We start from the raw sequence: 18,419 nt of genomic DNA, 5'->3' as shown, positions 1-18,419 counted from the left end.
GACCAACTATGGGCCTAACAACTCTGCTTCAATAACTTCAAACCAACCAATTGGCTACACCCCGCCCATACAGGGCTTCGAATGGTGCTATCTTGGTATTGGCAGACAACTATTATTATAAGCGAATTTAATGCGAGGCAAGTGATCATCCCAATTATATTTAAAATCTTGGACACATTCTCTCAACATATCCTCAAGAATTTGAATAGTGCATTCTGCCTGGCCATCTGTCTGAGGGTGAAAAACAGTACTGAGATTCACATTGGTACCCAATTTCTTGTGAAAAGGCTTCCCAATGTAAACTAGAAACCTCGATCTGATATAATGGACAATGGAGTCTCATGCAGTCTGATAATTTCTTGAATATTCAATCTGGCGTAGTCCTCTGCCGAATCAGCGGATTTCACTGGCCAAAAGTGCACTGACTTGGTAAGTCGGTCTACAATCAACCCAATCGAATCATGCTTCCAAATTGAGTGAGGTAAACCTCTTATGAAGTCCATATTTATCATCTCCCATTTTCAAACGGGAATATCTATGTTCTGAGCCAACCCACCAGGCTTCTGGTGCTCGGCTTTTACTTGCTGACAATTTGGACACTTAGCCCATAATCCGCCACGTTCTTCTTCGTGTCATTCCACCAATAAACCTCCTTAAGGACATGGTACATTTTTGTAGCGCCTGGATGGATAGAATATCGTGATCTGTGTACCTTTGCCATAATTCTTTCTCTAAGTCTATCTACATTTGGAGCACATAATCTGCCTTGGTACCTCAAAGTACCATCATCTCCCTCTTGTTCAAAATCCGTCATCTTCTGCTTGTGAATCCTTTCTTTCAATTGCGACAGATAAGGGTCGTTAAATTGCTTCTCCTTACTTCAGCTACTAAGGAGGGTTCAACCCTGTTCTGAATAACAACACCGCCATATTTGAGTCCAAAAGTCGAACTCCCAGATTAGCTAAGCGGTGGACTTATTTCATCATAATTTTCTAGCCTTCCTTAACATGAGTTAAACTTCCCATGGATCCCTGACTAAGAGCATTATTTACAACCTGGGTTGTAAAGAATATCCAATCATAATCTTTTAGTAATTCAAGCCATCTTTTTTTTAAAAATAAATAAATTAAATTTCACTCTGATAGGTGTTTTTTGTTCATACCAGAGTTTTTTATTGATAGTTGCAAAACTCAAAACACCAGTCTGTTACATTGTGCCAAAAATATGAACTAGTTATAATAAAAAATGCTTATAATAAAAAATGCTTTGACTGTCTATTAGATCAGTTAGATGATAAACAAAAAAGCTACTATAAAAGGAGTTCTCTGGTTGTGCATCCAGTGTTGATGTTGTTCCAATGTTGAAGTAGCTCCAAAAAAATTGTGTTATAATTGTAGTCTCCCAAAACGTCTTCATAATACTCATGTTTTAACTATCTTCTTTGTTTTGATCCTCAGCCGGGGAATCTGCATTTTGTCCAGATTAATGAATCTTCTTCCTTCTACTGGCATGTGTATGAAGCTGTCCACTCGGATTTCAGAACTGTCCAAAGCATGATTTGTAAGAAAGTTTACAAGTTTGTTTCCTTCTCTGAAAATATGAGAAATCTGAGCTTGTATTGTTTCCATGTATCTTCTAATGTCTTTCACTAAGTCTCTAAGTTCCCAAGGTATTGCACAACTTCCTTACTGAATCTGTTGCATGACCTGAGAATCAATTTCAATTTTTACCTCCAACATGTTGTGTTCCTTGCAGTGTTCCAAACCTTGTCTTATTGCAATAGCTTTAGTCTCCATATCGGTAGTGTGTCCAATCTCCAAAGCTTGAGCATGCACTAGATCACCACTGTTGTTTCTGATGCAAAATCCATAAGAGCTTCCGCTAGGGTTGCCTCTACTTGCTCCATCCGTGTTACACTTCAATCCTCCTTAGGGTGGCATTTTCCACAGTGCCTTAGCATAATAAACTTTTGGTTTATAAGAATGGGAAAAGGGTCAAAAATACCCCTCTACTTTGGAAAAAGGGCTAAAATTATCCTCCGAACTTATTTTGGGTCAAAAATACCCCTATCATCCTTAAAGTTTTCAAATATACACGTCTTGATGGAAATTATCCCCCCAAAATAATCCGAAATCATTCTTTAAACCCGCTCCATCATTTAAACCCGACCCAACTAAATAATAACCCACAAGATCCCCTTATTCCCCCAATTCCCTCAAACTTCAAACCTACTTATTGGGGGAATAAGGGGATCTTATAGGTTATTATTTAGTTAGGTCGAGTTTAAATGATGGAGCGGGTTTAAAAAATAATTTCGGGTTATTTTGGGGGATAATTTCCATCAAGACAGGGGTATATTTGAAAACTTTAAGGACGAGAGGGGTATTTTTGACCCAAAATAAGTTCGGAGGATATTTTTAGCCCTTTTTCCAAAGTAGAGGGGTATTTTTGACCCTTTTCCCAAAATCCCTATAAGAATCAAGCTTCTGATATATTGCACTCCACTCATAAGGTATGTTCTGCAACCATAGATATCTCAGTTTTCCTAGTTGATGAGGTGTATGTTGAACCTGTTGTGTCAATATATGAAATGTCACTGCTTCTCCATGCTTGATTGAGTTTCTTCTTCTTTAAAATTCCCACATGATTACTGTTGGCATTGCTTTAAAAACTTGTTTAAGTTTTGGCGTGGTATCTACAGTCCACCATACAAGAATTATTTCCTATAAGATGAGTCCTTCCATGTTATTACCTGAACAAATAGCAAAAAATCTACATAGCTTTGTAGCAATGGAGGTGTTAGAAATAAATGGGTCTTGGAGTTGCACGACCTATGTGTTTATCCCGATCAATACCTGATTTTCACCTAAGGATAGAACACATTTCTTTACCTGTTCTACGTTCGTGTTTGTACAATAATAATGAATAGGAAAGTAAAGGACACAATGATTTTTATGTGGAAACCACCCAGCTCACAAGGGCGATGAAAACCACGACGTACACCTCGCTAGGATTTTTCCCAAATTGCACTACAATAGTGAGCCTCTGCAAATTCAAGTTACAACCGCTGCAACCTAGGAACTAACCTCTGATCCCTATTTCACTAATCAACCTCTGACTAGCAAGCAATCTTCAAGTTGACCTCCAACTTGAAGTTGAATTTACAAAATTTTGTGCTTGACTATATGCTAAAGAGGATAAAGTACAACTCGATAAACAACCTAATACAAGTTTCTAGACTTAAGAAGTAGAGAGCATTATACAGTAGAACATCTCCTTCAATCTTTCTTCTTGCGCTAGAGACGCACGCCTGGTTTCTTGAATATTCTTGATATATCTTTTGATTGCTCAATATTCTGAATTGTCTCTTTGTGGGTGTTTAATTCTTCTTCTTGGTAAGACTTGGATATTTATAACATTGAGTGCACAGCAGGTCGGCAAACACAAATCCCTCTTCGAGTAGGCCCATGAGATGTAATAGGGTTCGTGTTTGTATTTGGATTCTTGCCTTGTTGAGTCCGCTTCTCGTCCGTGTAGAAGTCTTACTAATCCCAACAAATATGGCAGGAAAATATTCATACTTGACCGCTAAGTCTTTTCCATAAATCTGCAAATCCTATTTGTTGTAGGACTTGCGCTGGAAAATGTTCACAAACATGTTTTATCCACTTGGTTCGTCTGCCTCTGAATCTCTGCACTGTCTGAGATGGAACATGTTCACAAACCTGTTTCATCATCCCTTTCTCGTTCATTCAGATTTATTCCTTGCTTGAATAAATCATGTCTTCAACCTTGTCTTACTCTGTGACTCTGATTATGTTCTTTCTCTGTGTTGGAACATGTTTGCAGACATGGTTCATATGCTTTGTTTGCAACTCTCTTTAATTGAACAAATTACTTCTGAGTCATCTTAGTCTCCTTCACTTTTTCTGCTTCATGATCTCTTCTCTTCTAATTCATTCAACTACACCTGAAGATTCTTTATGTTAGAACATGTTTTCATGCTTGTTCTATTCTTCTATTGAACTGCTCATGTAACTAAGTCAACTCTATCTTCTTTGTTCTGCATATGTCTTGGGCTTGATCATGTATTAGTTTACTCTCTTATCTGAGAATTGCACCAGTCTTTGCATAGACACACATATGTTGATCATCTGCGTTCATGCATTTGTCTCTGCTACTTCTTTGCAATGGAATATGTCTGTGAACCTGTTTTATCCATCCTGCATTGCATACTTTTTTAGGCCTTTTACATTGTCTAGAACCTCTGCTTCATCTCAACCAACTGTCTAGCTTTGTTCAATTACCTTATCAATTATCACATGTATCTAGATCTGGTTTCTTTTCATTGTAGGTTCACTTTGTCAATCACCAAAACTTCACACATGGCTTTATGCCAACAATGGGACACTATTTCCTCCTTATGCTCAGTACAACACCAGAATCTGGATGGAATATTAATGTTCATGCTTTTCACCACATCATCTGTTGATATTCTACCTTTCCACACCCTCCATATGAAAAACCTCATCTTGATGGGCAAACCTTTCTCCCACATATTGTTATAGTTGAGGTTTTTACTCTCTTTTTCCCTAAGAAATTCCCATACAAATTTGGTTCATCATCTAGCTCCTCTGTAGGGACTGTGATGGTATCATGAATGTGCTGAGTTAACTCTTGACCCACAGTTTCCTGCAAAAGCTCTATGTTCCGTCCACCATCTTGAACAAAATGTTTAACTTCTATCTCTTCCTATAGATGAAGATCTGGTAAGATATAGTATAGAACTACAATTCAGGTCCAATTTTCATGCCAAAAACTAGAAGGTCCATTTTTTAGCTGCCAGAAAATCTATGATTCAACTTTTTCTCTGATGCTCACCAGCTTCTTCCAAGTATGGGATCCTTCCCTATCAAAAGCCATATAGGATGCCACTTTTTGCAGTACTAGTTCAACATATAGCTACTCCATAAACTCCTGCCACATCGGAAATTCCACAAAATTTTTGCAAAGGTGCATTTGATAGGTTAGTTAGAGATCTAAATCCAATTCCTCCTTCATCTTTTGGAATTTTTTTTTTATCCCAAGCCACCCAATGTTTGCTTTTAACTCCAAAAGAACTTTGCAAAATTTTGTGTAACTCTTTAACCACATTAGGTAGGGGATTCATTGTAGACAGTAAATACATGGTCATAGTTCGTAAAACATGATTGATCAACACATATCTTCCACTAAATGACAATATTCTGTTTTGCCAAGAGAAACTCTCTTCATAACATCAACTTCCCTCTCTCATAGAAAGCTGTACATCCCATGTATGTGAAAGGAAATGATCCATTTCTCATATTAGTATGTCTCTTGAAGTTATTAGTGATAATTGAAGTAACCTTATGATGAGTATAAAAGCAACTTTTATCCTTATTGACCAATTATCCTGATGTCTTCTCATATTTCCTCAAAATCTTCATCATTTTTGTCAAAAAATATCCATCTCCTGAACAAAATAGTATTGTGTCATCAGCATAAAAAAATGATCGATTTGAGGAATCCATTGTGGCATGCCATATCCTTTAAACCTTTGATTTTCATGTAGGTTATTCAAATTTCTTGCAAAAACTTTTGCAGCAATAATAAATAATGTAGCTGACAAAGGGTCACCTTGCTCACACCTCTAGTGGATTTGAAAAAAATCATGATTTTGCCCATCTATTAATATTGAATACCAGTTGTTGGATAAAAGTCTCCATACCGTATTATTGATAATCTCTCCAAAACCAAACCGTCTTAGCGCCCTTGTCAGAAAAATCCAGATAACATGTCATATGTTTTTGCCATATCCAACTTAATCACTACATTAGTGTGCTTAGCTCTTAAGTTGATATCTCTTATAATCTTTTGTGCAAGTAACACATTTTATACTATACTCCTTCCGTTTACAAATCATATCTGAGATGAGGATATTATAATTGGAAGAATTATAGCTATTCTGTTTTGAAGAACCTTAGGCAAAATCTTTTTTAACAATGAGATTAAACTGATTGGTCTCATGTCACTAAAAGTATTTATTACCCCTTTCTTTGGTAACAGTACCGAATTGGTATGTGTAATGAATTGAGGCAACTCATACCCACAGAATAAATATCTAACCATCATGATCACATCAATTTTAATGACTTCCCAGCATTTGTGATAAAAAAAATGGCATGTGAATCCATCAGGACCACTAGCACTATCTCCATTGAGTGAAAAACCTGCATCTTTTACTTCCTCTGCATTTGGCAAAGCCTTAAGCATTTTTCTTTGTTCATCAGAGATCATTTGGGGCATATGTTTCAGTAAATCAGTGTTAGAACTATTTCCTTCCTCCCTGAATTGTGCATCATAAAATCTGACTGGCTCTGTGCCTATTTCAGCCTCAGTTTCTAACCAGTTTCCAGTAGCATCCTGGATCCTTTTAATGTCAGTTAATTTCTTCTACCTCTTACATATGAATGAAAGAATTTGGTGGTTCTATCTCCTTCATTAAATAATCTCATATACCTGCCTTCTGTTTCCCATATTCTTCTTCTAAATGTAAGCATTTTATGATATATAGTTGCATTATGTTTCCTATAGAGGGATTGATTTCAAACTGCAACTCCTTCACCTTCATTGTATCATCAACTGTAGAAATCTACTGAAAAATATTACCATAAGTATTTCTGCTCCAATGCACCAAACCCTTCTTAAGCTTCTGTAACTTGTGATGAAACACATAACATGGATTTCCAAAAAAATCAGCAACCCAGTGTTCCTTCACCACTTCCATAAAAGAATGATGTTTTGTCCAAAAGTTAAGAAACTTAAAAGATTTGCTGATAGAATAAGTGGTACTGTTACACACCATATGCAGTGGTGTATGATCTGATCTATTTCTTATTAGATGAGATACTTCAATAGATGGAATGATATCCAACAGCTGCTTATTTATCAGTGTTCTATCTAATCTTTTGAAAATGCAATCTACTTCTGTTATTCCATTCTACCATGTAAATTTACTTCCTGAAAATCCCACATCAATCAAACCATAACTCTGAATAAAATTAGTAAAATCAACTTTTTCATTGACTGAGACTAGTAAACCCCCTTGCTTCTCCTCTTCTGATATAATCACATTGAAGTCCCCTCCTATTATCTTAGGAAACTAATATTAATTAGCTACATCTACCAATGAATCCCACAGTTCCCTCTCTTTTCGATCACATCTTACATATCTAATAGAAACTAAAACTATTTGATTTAAAGTAGAATGAACCAATTTCAAAGTGACTTGTTTGAATTGATTTTGATATGACTCTACCTTGCCAATCATCAGTCCAAAGAATCCAGATCTTTCTTGAACAATTAACTTTGCTATTAAGATAACCTAACTTCCTTATATACTTCTCTAATGCTGAATGATCTTGAAATAGTTCCATTAATCCAATGATAGAGTAATGATGTCTCATTTTAAGTCCATTAACCAGTCAAAATATTTTTAAGTGTTAACTGACCTAATATTCCAAAATATGGCTTTGTTTATCATTGATGATTATTGATTTTGCTCTTACGCCTCCTTGTTGTTATTCCTGCAGGTAGAACACTTTCTGACAGGCTTTTGTTTATTAGCTGTTTGTTTCATTTTTTATATACTTCTTGGAGATTAATCAGCTTCTTTTGCAATATCTTCAATGTTCCGAGATAAATCCTCATCCTCCATAATCTCATGTGCTTTTTTTAGATTCATGACCTTCTGTTCCTTTAATTGTGGGTTTTCCGTTGTCTCCACAACTAAAAGTTATTTGTCAGCATTTTATGTATTTGGTGGCTTTCCTTCCTCCAATTTTTCCTCATTATCATCAATAATATCCAATGCCTGATTTGGAACCAGATTAGAATCTTCTTTCTCCAAACTAGGCAAATCTTCACTGGTGTTATCCTCTTCAATTACTTCACTTGCATCTTTAGGCTCCATTAGTGACAAAGCATCAACAGACTCAACAACTTCTTGAGTTTATGTATGATCTTCCAATCTCTCAACTGCTTCTTGTTGTACCTCATCCAACCGTTTTTCCATATTATTGAGTATGGAGATTTCCTTTCCTGCTCATGAACTTGCTTACCAAAATTGGACTCTATCTACTCCTTTGTTGATTCTGTCTCCTTGCTCTTTGATACTTCTTCCCTCGCCTGACTTTGTTTCTCCTTGCTGGATCTCTTTTTGCTATTGTTTTACCATTTGTGAGTACCTCCTTTACATTATTTGCAATAGTTACCACCTTACCAACATCCTTTGTAGCATTTTTCTTTACTGTCAGCTCTGTTACTTCCTCCGCCAAGTTCTATAATGCAGTATATTGATTAACTTGAAGAGCTTGATTTTCCTTTGACTTCCAACCATGCTCATAATTCCATTATCTATTCCATTATTTCCCATATCTTGTGGTATACTTATTCTTCTTTTCTTTTAAACCATCTTCAGCTACACCTTTGACAGTTTTATTCTTGGATTGCTTGCCATCAGTTACTCCTTTCTTTTCACCTTCAACCTTCCCATTCTGCTCCGTATTATCTATATTGTCTTCTTTATCCATATTGTCTTCTTTCCTAATCCATCATATGTATTGCTAGTATCATTTTCTACCACTTTTCCACTTGTTACTGTCTTTCCATGTTCTTCCTTATAACCTGATTCCTGTATTTTGTCAGGTTCTTCTTCCTCCTCCTCCTTAGGATATAACTCCGGATAAATAACATAACAACTATGCTCAATATATCCTTGAGGTTTACACTTTTTACAGTTTAGGAACATAATCACACTCTATTTTGATCCATTTATCTACTATCTCCCTTGTGCTGTTCTTTCTCCTCCTTGATATTAATCCTTTGAGGAAATTCACTCAATAGATCTACCTCTACCTTGACCCTCGCACAACTTGGCCTGGTTTGATTACAAGTAGTCATATCCACTTGCAAAGGCTTTCCCACAGCAGAAGCTAACGAGAAACAACTCCTCTAACAAAGTAATTCAGAGATAAATATGGAAAAGATATCCATGCTATCGCAACTGATGGTTCTTCATCTGGATCAAATCATGGATCCCATTTTAATGTATGCATAGGGTACAACCAGTTCTTATGCATAATGTAGAAATCAGGTTTTGATAGTAGATTTACATAATCCTCCAATAAGGTCGCTCTAATCAAAACATACCTATTACACAATAATCCAATATTACATTCATCTTTCAATTCACATTGCTTAGTTATTAGCTTTTGACGTTTTGTGATAATTGGCAATCCATACGAGAATTTCCCAACGACAGCATATGTCAAATTCTCTCGTATAATCATCTGCTCAATCTCGTCTTCTTCCCATATAACAATGAGCTTCCCATGCAAATACGTAACTTTTTTCATGTGCAAAGTAGGAAGTTTGGTTATCGTTGGTGTAGGGTTTAGGGTATTCGCATATGTTTGTGTAGGATTAGGGTGAGTAGGTTGAGTATGAGGTATTGTCGTCGGCTAGACAACTTTCAACGGAGGTTTTCCAATGGCCGATGAGTCCATAGCCACCGAAAACAGGTTGAAAGTATTAGGGTTTAGTCATTTTTAAGGTTACAACTACAGAGGGTATTCTCCGTTTCTAACTTTACATTGCTTAAAGTGTATTCGAGCCATGTTCTCTATCTGAGATTCAACTCTCTCTACTTGAAATATACTGAAGGTTCTTGTGGTTGTATTATACATTGTACTTTCATGTTAGAATGCATCGTAAGTGAATTAATATGAGCCGCAGAGGTTAAGGACCTTTACAAAGATAATGATGGGTTAAAACAAGTTTTAAGGGAGTATCCTGAGGGTTGGAGGTTAGATGAATCAAATATGTTATAACTCGTACTTTCGAGGTAAAACTAGAAGTTCTTAATATGGTAAGGAGGTCGCATTTTAAGATAGTTGAATCGTATAATATTTGTATGTTAAGTTTTGAGTCAAGCAAGTTATAAAACAAAAGTCGACAAATTATCGCAAGTTACATTCATAATTTTACTAAAATTTGGGTCTAATGTCACTGAGATTTTTGCCCAATATACTTAGATTTATGGGGTGATCCACCCACCAAATTGAAGTTTTATGAATATGATTTCTAATGCATTAAACCGTTCATCGATACGACGTCCGAGTAGAGAGATATTCACGTTCTCGTAAGACTGCACAAGCAGCCCCTTTAGGACCCACTTGAGGCGGTGGAAAGTTGTAAAAGATGTATAAATCGGTGGCAACCATTTGAGACCTCATTTTTCATCCTCTGTAGATTATAAGGACCTTAAAATACTCTCCAAAGGTTCTCATAACATCCTAGAGCATAATTAAAGGCAAACAATATAAATCCAACACCGGGAATCTCGTGATGCTAGTTAGATCAAGTTCTGCTTTTTTATTGTTGAGTTGAAGGTTTCCTTAATGTGAGTAATCTCAGATCAGAGGTAATTTTAGTTATTTGAGATAAGATAATGTCTCTTCTACATGTATTTGATCTTATATGTGTCTTGGCTAGGTTGTTTGGTTGAGAATCTAGAAAGTGAAGGTCGGAAATCGGTTTTGAGTTGTTGTTGTATATTGGACTGTTTTGGAAGTTCTTTCAAGTTGAAGCAAGCTATAGTCTGAGTTTTTTTTGTTGTATTAAAGGTAAGAAATCCTTTTCCCTTGGTGTATATGAGCTGGTGCTAATTATAATTGTGTTATCTCTATGGAAAATGTGGGATAGTACATAGAAGTTATAAACTAGTGTTGAATGTTGTTGTAGTGGGTTGTTCGGGTTGTTCTTGTGTTGTTGAAGGGAAGAACATGTGATTGTTGGTTGTTGATGATGTTTTGTGTGTTTTTGTAATGTTATGAAATTGGGGATATGTAAAAGAAACAGGGGAGATGCTGTTCGATTGTTTACAAACCAAGCTTCTTACTTGATGTATGAGTGTTGTATCATTCGTAGCTTGACGATAATATTATTATTGTTCATTGTAGATTGAAGCATAGAGGAAATTGTTCCCAACAGTAGTAAGAGCTTGGCGTAAGGTATGTAAAAGCTGTACCTTCCTTTCTGTTGGCATGAACCCATAATCAGTAAGAGTCAAACGAGCGTATACGAGAAGAGTAATTCATAGAGTTTCTATATCTCTGTTATTCCATCTTACCTGTGTTGAAGTTATCTCTCGTTGAGAGCCTATAATCAGTTAAAGTTATGTTATATCTAGTTGAGAAACAGGTAGTATATCATGCATATAGTTTACAACATCATTAGGTACATTTGCCTTCGGAGATATGCATTCATAATCATATACATTAACCTCCGGAGCTATGCATTTGCCTTCGGGGCTATACAGATATGCGCATTGCCTTCGGGGCTATATAGAGATATAATTTTGCTTTCGAGGCTATTTACATTTGCTTTCAAGCCTATGAAATGCCTTCGGTCCATTCAGGTTGCCTTCGGGGCTATGGCTTACACATCAGACCCCACATGAGGCTGGACAGTTTATTTTCATTATTGCATTCATGACATAAGACAAAGACAGGTAGATATGTTTCCATATTATCATTAGTTCCTCATTTTATATTCAATATATCATGTATATCATTTCAGTTTCAGTTATTCAGTTGCCTTACATACTCAGTACATTATTTCGTACTGACGTCCCTTTTACCGGGGGCGCTGCATTTCATTCATACAGGTCTTGACAGACAGTTGGACAGACCTCCATAGTAGACAATATTGAGTATTAGTTAGATTGATATGCTTCATTTTATCTGGAGTTACTAGGTCCAGAGTTTGAGTCATTTTGCAAATATAGACATGATGGGTAGGCCAGGGCCTTGTCCCGACCACAGTACAGTTATGTTCTTCTTAGAGGCTTGTAGACTTGTTTTGTATGTACAGTATGTCAGCATAGTGGCCTTGTCGGCTCTTGTATATATTTGTTTTGGGTTTTGTTGTTTGTAAATATGAATAGTGGCCTTGTCGGTCCACATAGGTACTTATATATATGTTTGTGTGATCCCATTTCAGTGAAAGATTATTCAGATTATGGTTTTGTCGGCCTAAGATGGCATACTTGTGTTAAAAATTGGCCTTGTCAGTCCAAATTGTTGTGTATGTTCAGGTTATATGAGTTACAGTTGGTACGCTCGGGGGTCAAGCAAGGCACCGGGTGCTGGCCATGCCTCCCCAGGTTTGGGGAGTGACAAACTTGGTATCAGAGAAGGTCTTTCCTAGGAAGTCTATAAGACGTGTCTAGTAGAGTCTTGTTTATAAGTGTGTTGTGCACTACTTATATAAACAGGAATCTATAAGAAATTTAGGATTGGTTACCCTTCTTTCTCATTCCAAATCATGTTGTAGATTTGAGTCATAAGAGCTTGACTTTAAATTCGCGTTTGATATCTGTATACATAGAAAATTGTGACCAGAGAGAACACAGCTAGCTAAAAAACTAATCCAGTGGCAGGTAAGGGTACTAGTGGAGTACCGCCAGTTGATGTGGCCCAGTCGTGCAATAATGCTGAGTTATAGGGACTCAATTTTAACTCATGATTATAATAAATAAACATGGGGTCCCTATTAGATTATGTGTGCACTAGATGTTCCAATATCATGCTAGAGCTCCAAAGTCTAAACATTTTTTTCACCTGTGCAGAAAAGAGGTAATGAAAGCATAAAAAGGTAAAGTATGAGTTTTAGAAGGAAAAAGAAGTAAGGTGAAGGAGGTACGAGGTACCCGAATAGAGAAGACTATAAAGTAGGCGCATTCGGACAGAGCAACACAAATGTTATTATCTCACTTTCAGCAGTAGTAGAATTACAGTGAGTAACATCCAATCCAGCTTAGGATTTATAAGCGCCCAGAGACATAACCTTATAAAGGGGTGAGATCTCGGGATAGAAAATGAGGGCTAGAGTAGTCCTTAGCATTGGACAGATTGTTAGAACTTGATGGCATTACTGAAAAGTATTATGAGCGTGTCAATAGTATCCCTTGAGGCGATATATATGTGTGGAATACCTGGGAATTGTATAGCTGGATACGACTTGTTGAGTGTTTAGAATATTCAGGGCGAAGCATTTGAATCCCTGTATATAGGATGAGTATTTACCTCAGTATGACTTATACCTCAGTGAAGAAGAAATATTAGGCGACCACAGGATAAGCCCGATTGAAGAGAGAGAAGATAGAAGCGAAAGAATGTCCCGCTCTAGAGTAAGATAAGAGCGGATGATGTTAGAAGGAAATTAGTCAAAAGATAAGTGAAGCGTTAATGATATGAAAAATCATGAGAAACAATTAAGAGTTGTGAGCTAAAGTATGGCGGTGCAGCAAGGTTTGTAAATAAGTAAACAAAATGGGCAAGAGAAGGCGAGTGTAGAGGTTATAAAGAGGAGTAAGTTATAAGATGATTTCAATAAAGAAAGTAAGTTATAAGATGATTTCAATAAAGATATCAACAGGTTGATTTATCTCCCTGGACCAGGGGATACAGATTTTTAGAAATACCTTAAGCTAAACTGAATGTGTGTTAGGAACTCGAAGGATTTCGATAAAAGTTAGTATTGCGATATTTGCGAAGCGAACAATTAGGCAGTAAGAGAATGAATGATAGAAGAATAGCCGTCGAGGATTATTAAGAGAAAATTCTTCCTAAGATAAATTTTATGAGTAAAGGTTAAGTTTATCATGATCGAGCATGTCAGTTGTGAATACACGACACTTTATGCATGTAAGTGATTCAGTTGTCCCTAGTAAGAGAGGATTATATTAGGACGAATTATAAGTTATCAAAAGTGCGAAGGATTACAAAAGTTGTTGAGGTAATAATCTGACTCTACAGGAATGCAACCCTTGAGTGCGAGGTGTTAGACATTCTTCCAAATGGGAGATAGTATGATAAGTACCGAAGCAGAAATGTGCTTTGTTAATGACAGAGTAGTAAGAAAAATTATGATGAAGATATTCAGAACGAATATAATTATTTTATTCAGACTTTATAGATGTGTCACGACCTTAGAGTATTAGGTAAATTTCAATGCTAGGAAGGGGATAGTAGTAACTCCCTGGCTAGAGATGCCAATTGACGGTAAGTGTAACCAAATATTTGAGAATCAGGAAACTGGTGTGAGGTGTAAATAAAGAAAAAAGGACATAGGCCCTAGGATAAGTTACTCAGAACTAAGCTATGAGATATAAGTAGATTTGGGAAATCAATAATTGATTTATGTAAGGCTTAGTTATGACTAGTCATGAGACTGTAAACGAGTTGTCAGATGGTACAAATTACGCATTGCAGAAGGATCCAAGTGCATGAAGTTTTAGTTTCACAGGAGTGTGATCACAACTTTCAGAAAGTATTTCAGATAAAGTTAGTATAAAGTATTTCAAAATTCAAACGGATCATTAAGCCTAGAATTCGAGGCAAACGTTTAAAGTTGTACTCAGAATCAATGAGGTGAAGTAATTGAAGGTGAATGCGGGTAGTTCAAAAGCGCCTAAGATCCTACAGGGATATATATATATGTCGCAATGGGCTCGTAGCCTAACATTAACAAGAAAAATTCTTTTTGAAGTGCAATTGATAAGAAGTGTCAGCTAAGAGATAAGTAGGGAGAACTCTTCAAGTATGGAGATCTAAGGTAAAGATTACATAAAAGTCAGCCTATACCATTGAATTCTTTAGAGTTCGTATGTATGCCAATAACTCATCACCAACTATGCCTATTAAACAAAGAATCAACATCAAGAATAATATTTGAAGTTATGTATACAAGAAGTTCGAGGATTGTAGGGACAGAGAGAAGTTAGTGCATACGTGATGCATGTATCAGCAAGAACAAGGGAAGGAGATTGTTTATGCTTAGATGCAGTTGAGAAAGCACGAAGAAAATTACCTGACTCATAATCTAGAGTTAGTAGTGGTTGTATACGCACGGGAGGAATTGTGACACTGGTATTCATATAGGCATCATTATCTCTCACAAGAGTTTTCTAAATATCCTTAAGTAGAAGAAATGGAACTTGCAAATAGAGAAGATGGCTTGAGTTATTAACGGATTATAATTGTGATATTTTACACCATGCGGAAAAAGCTAATGTTATGGCCACGCCTTGAGTTACAGATCTATAGGCATTTTAACATGTTTGGGAACATAAAAGAGAGAATTAGCTAGAGAGATACGTCAGCTAGCGAGTTAGGAGCCCGATTGTTGGACTCAAAGAATAGCAAAGTTGACATTCAACATACAGTAACATCATCTCTAGTAGTGGAGGTGAAAGAGTATTACTATGAAAATCCCATTCCTATGTACCTCAACAAGAGGTTCAACAGAGCAAATGACCACCTTCAAGGTAACAAAAGATAGGGTCTTGAGGTACCGAGGCCATTTTTGCATCCCATATATTGCAGGACTACGACATCAGATTATGTCAGAGGTACATTACCTGCGTTATTTTATTCAACCATGCTCAACTAAGATGTATCACAATATTAAAGATATCTATTGGTAGAAATGAGAGATTTTCTCATAGAATTGCCTCATTCATATTGTAAATATGCCTCCATTTGAGTAATCGTTAATAGATTCAAGGAGTCAGTCCACTTCCTATTAGTTAAAACTACTTATACGGTCAAGAATTATACAAGTTATGCATTAAAGAAATAGTACAACTACATGGCATTCCAGAGGCTATTATACCTGATAGAGAGGCCCAGTTTATAACTAACTTCTGGAGGTCCTTCCAGAAAGGTTTGGGGACGCAAGTAAATCTTAGTATGGTTTTTCATCCACAGACAGATAGCCAGGAGGAGCGCACAATTCAGACACTCAAGGATACATTATGAGTGTGCGCGCTAGACTTCAGATAATTATCATTCCAGCATTAGTATGGCTCCTTATGAGGCCAAATGCAAATCCCCTATTGAGCGGTTTAAGATAGCCGAATTAGAGTTACTTGGACCCAATTAGGTTCATTAAGCGATAGAGAAAGAAAGCTCATTCATAAGTCCAGAGCTGTCAAAAGTCATATTCAGGTGTGTGATGACAAGACTTAGCATTCCGCATTAATTATTGGGTATTCTTGAAAGTTTTGCCTGCGAAAGGCATTACAAGATTCGGTAAGAAAGGTAACCTTAGCCAAGGCATATTGGGCCATACAGAACAAGTAGCCTATGAGTTAAAATTACATAAAAAATAGAGTCTGTCCACTTTGTTTTCGAGAATCTATCTTTGCGTAAGCACACGATGTTCGACATGTAGAACCCCGCCTTCTGAGAGGTTCTAGTTGCTATTATAGATCGGCAAGTTCGAAAGTTAGGGACCAAGAAAGTGACCTCCATAATGATATCTTGGAGGAATAAGAACGTTAAAGAAAAGAAGTGGGAAGCCGAGGAAGAAATAAATTCTAACTACCCTCAGTTGTTTCAGACATAAGATTCTTAACAATCATAACTCAACCATATGCTTCCTTAGCCCAGGGTATGTCATTTTTGACTAACAGGCTATGTCATTTTTGACTAACCCCCATTCTATGATTAAGTGATATTTAGAGCTCAGGCGTTTTAGCATTTCCAGGGTAAAGTATCTATATATAAGGTAAGTTATAGTTATGATATGAATATTTGACGTTGATGGCCGTGTAAGGCCTGCTGAGATACTATTACTTGTTTGTGGCCTTGTAAGACATATGGTATATTTCTGTCTATTTGACAGGCATGGGATAGTCCTGTTTACAGAAGAGACACTGTCAAAATTTTTATATTATCCGTAACAACAAGTTTCTCCTCTAAGACGCCTTTACATTTGACGACGGATGTTTCTAAGGGGGGAAGGATGTTACATCCTGTACTTTTCATAGTAGAATGCATCTCAAAGAATCAATATGAGCCACAGAGGATAAGGACCTTTAAAAAGATAATAATGGGTTAAAACAAATGTTAATGAAGTATCGTGAGGGTTAGAGGTTAGACAAATCAAAGATGTTATAGCTCGTACTTTTGGAGTAAAACTGGGAGTACTTAATATGGTAAGGAGGTCATAATTTAAGGTATTTGAATCGTATAATATTCATATATTAAGTTTTTAAGTCAAGCAAGTTGTAAAACGAAAGTCGGCAAAAGTTATCGCAAGTTACGTTCATAATTTTATAGAAATTTAGGTCTAATGTCACTGAGATTTTCTCCCAATATACTTGGATTTACAGGGTGATCCACCTACCAAATTTAAGGTCTACGAGTCTAGTTTCCACATCATTAAACTGTTCATTGATATGACGTCAGAGTAGAGACTGCGCAGATTTCCCCTTTGGGAAACTAGACTCGTAGACCGTTAAATTTGATACAACATTAAACTGTTCATTGATATGACGTGGAATTAGAGACGTGCAGATTGCCCTTTTGGCAAATAGTTTGTCTCTTTAGGACCCACTTGATACAGTTTGCCTTCGGAGCTATACAGAGATACAATTTGCCTTCGAGGCAATTTACATTTGCCTTCGGGGCTATGCACTGCCTTTGGGCCATTCAGATTGCCTTCGGGGCTATGCACTTACACATCGAACCCCATATGAGGCCAAACAGTTTATTTTCAGTATTGCATTCATGACATGAGATAGAGACAGGTAGATACATTTCCAGATTAACATTGACTCCTCAATTTATATTCAGTATATTATGTATATTAGTTCAGTTTCTGTTTCAATTATTCAGTTGCCTTACATACTCTGTATATTGTTTCGTACTGACGTCTCTTTTTTCGGGGGCGCTGTATTTCATGCCTTCATGTCCACAGTTCGTACTGACGTCTCTTTTGTTAGGGGCACTGCATTTCATGCCTTCAGGTCCACAGTTCATACTGACATCTTTTTTGTCGCGGGCATTGCATTTCATGACTTCAGGTCCATAGTAAACGGTGCTGAGTACCAGCTAGATTGGTGAGCTCCATTTCATCCGGAGTTATCAGGTCCAGAGTTGGAGTCATTTTGCATATATAGACATGATGGTTAGGCCGATGCCCTGTCTCGACCATAATACAGTTATGTTTGGCTTGTAGACTTATCTTGTATGTACAGTATGTCAGCATAGTGGCCTTGCCAGCCTGTGTATATATATTTTTTGGGTTTTGCTATTAGTAGATATACATGGTGGCCTTGTCGGCCCGCATAGGTGCTTATATATATATGTTGGGGTGATCCTATTTTAGTGAGATAGTTTCCATCTAAAGATTATTCAGATTACGACTTTGTCGACCTAATATGGCGTACTTGTGCTAAAGATTGGCCTTGTCAGCCTAGATTGTTGTGTATGTTCAGGTTATACGAGTTACAGTTGGTACACTCAGAGTCAAATAAGGCACCAGGT

The 18,419-nt window shown here is 36.8% G+C and overlaps 1 protein-coding gene across 1 annotated transcript; it reads right to left on the bottom strand.

Annotated features, from left to right (window-relative positions):
* Nucleotides 1–87: 87 nt before the first annotated feature.
* Nucleotides 88–814, bottom strand: LOC132061230 (uncharacterized). The gene is made up of 2 exons (XM_059454081.1): nucleotides 582–814; nucleotides 88–316 (listed from the first exon to the last, which is right to left on the bottom strand). Exons 1-2 carry the CDS (start codon nucleotides 812–814, stop codon nucleotides 88–90), a joined length of 462 nt encoding a protein of 153 aa, XP_059310064.1.
* Between the last annotated feature and the right edge of the window lie 17,605 nt (nucleotides 815–18,419).

Source organism: Lycium ferocissimum, chromosome 6 (genome assembly GCF_029784015.1).
Source record: "Lycium ferocissimum isolate CSIRO_LF1 chromosome 6, AGI_CSIRO_Lferr_CH_V1, whole genome shotgun sequence".
Classification (NCBI taxonomy): domain Eukaryota; kingdom Viridiplantae; phylum Streptophyta; class Magnoliopsida; order Solanales; family Solanaceae; genus Lycium; species Lycium ferocissimum.
Note: the sequence above shows the minus strand (reverse complement) of the source record. Positions and strands in the feature narration are given on the sequence as shown.

Bases quoted from the DNA above. Each gene is read 5' to 3' on its own strand.
- LOC132061230 (XM_059454081.1), bottom strand. From the start codon at position 814: ATGACGGATTTTGAACAAGAGGGAGATGATGGTACTTTGAGGTACCAA. The intron at 317-581 runs GTAAAAGCCGAG...CCATTATATCAG, and splicing joins AGTGTCCAAATTGTCAGCAA to ATCGAGGTTTCTAGTTTACA.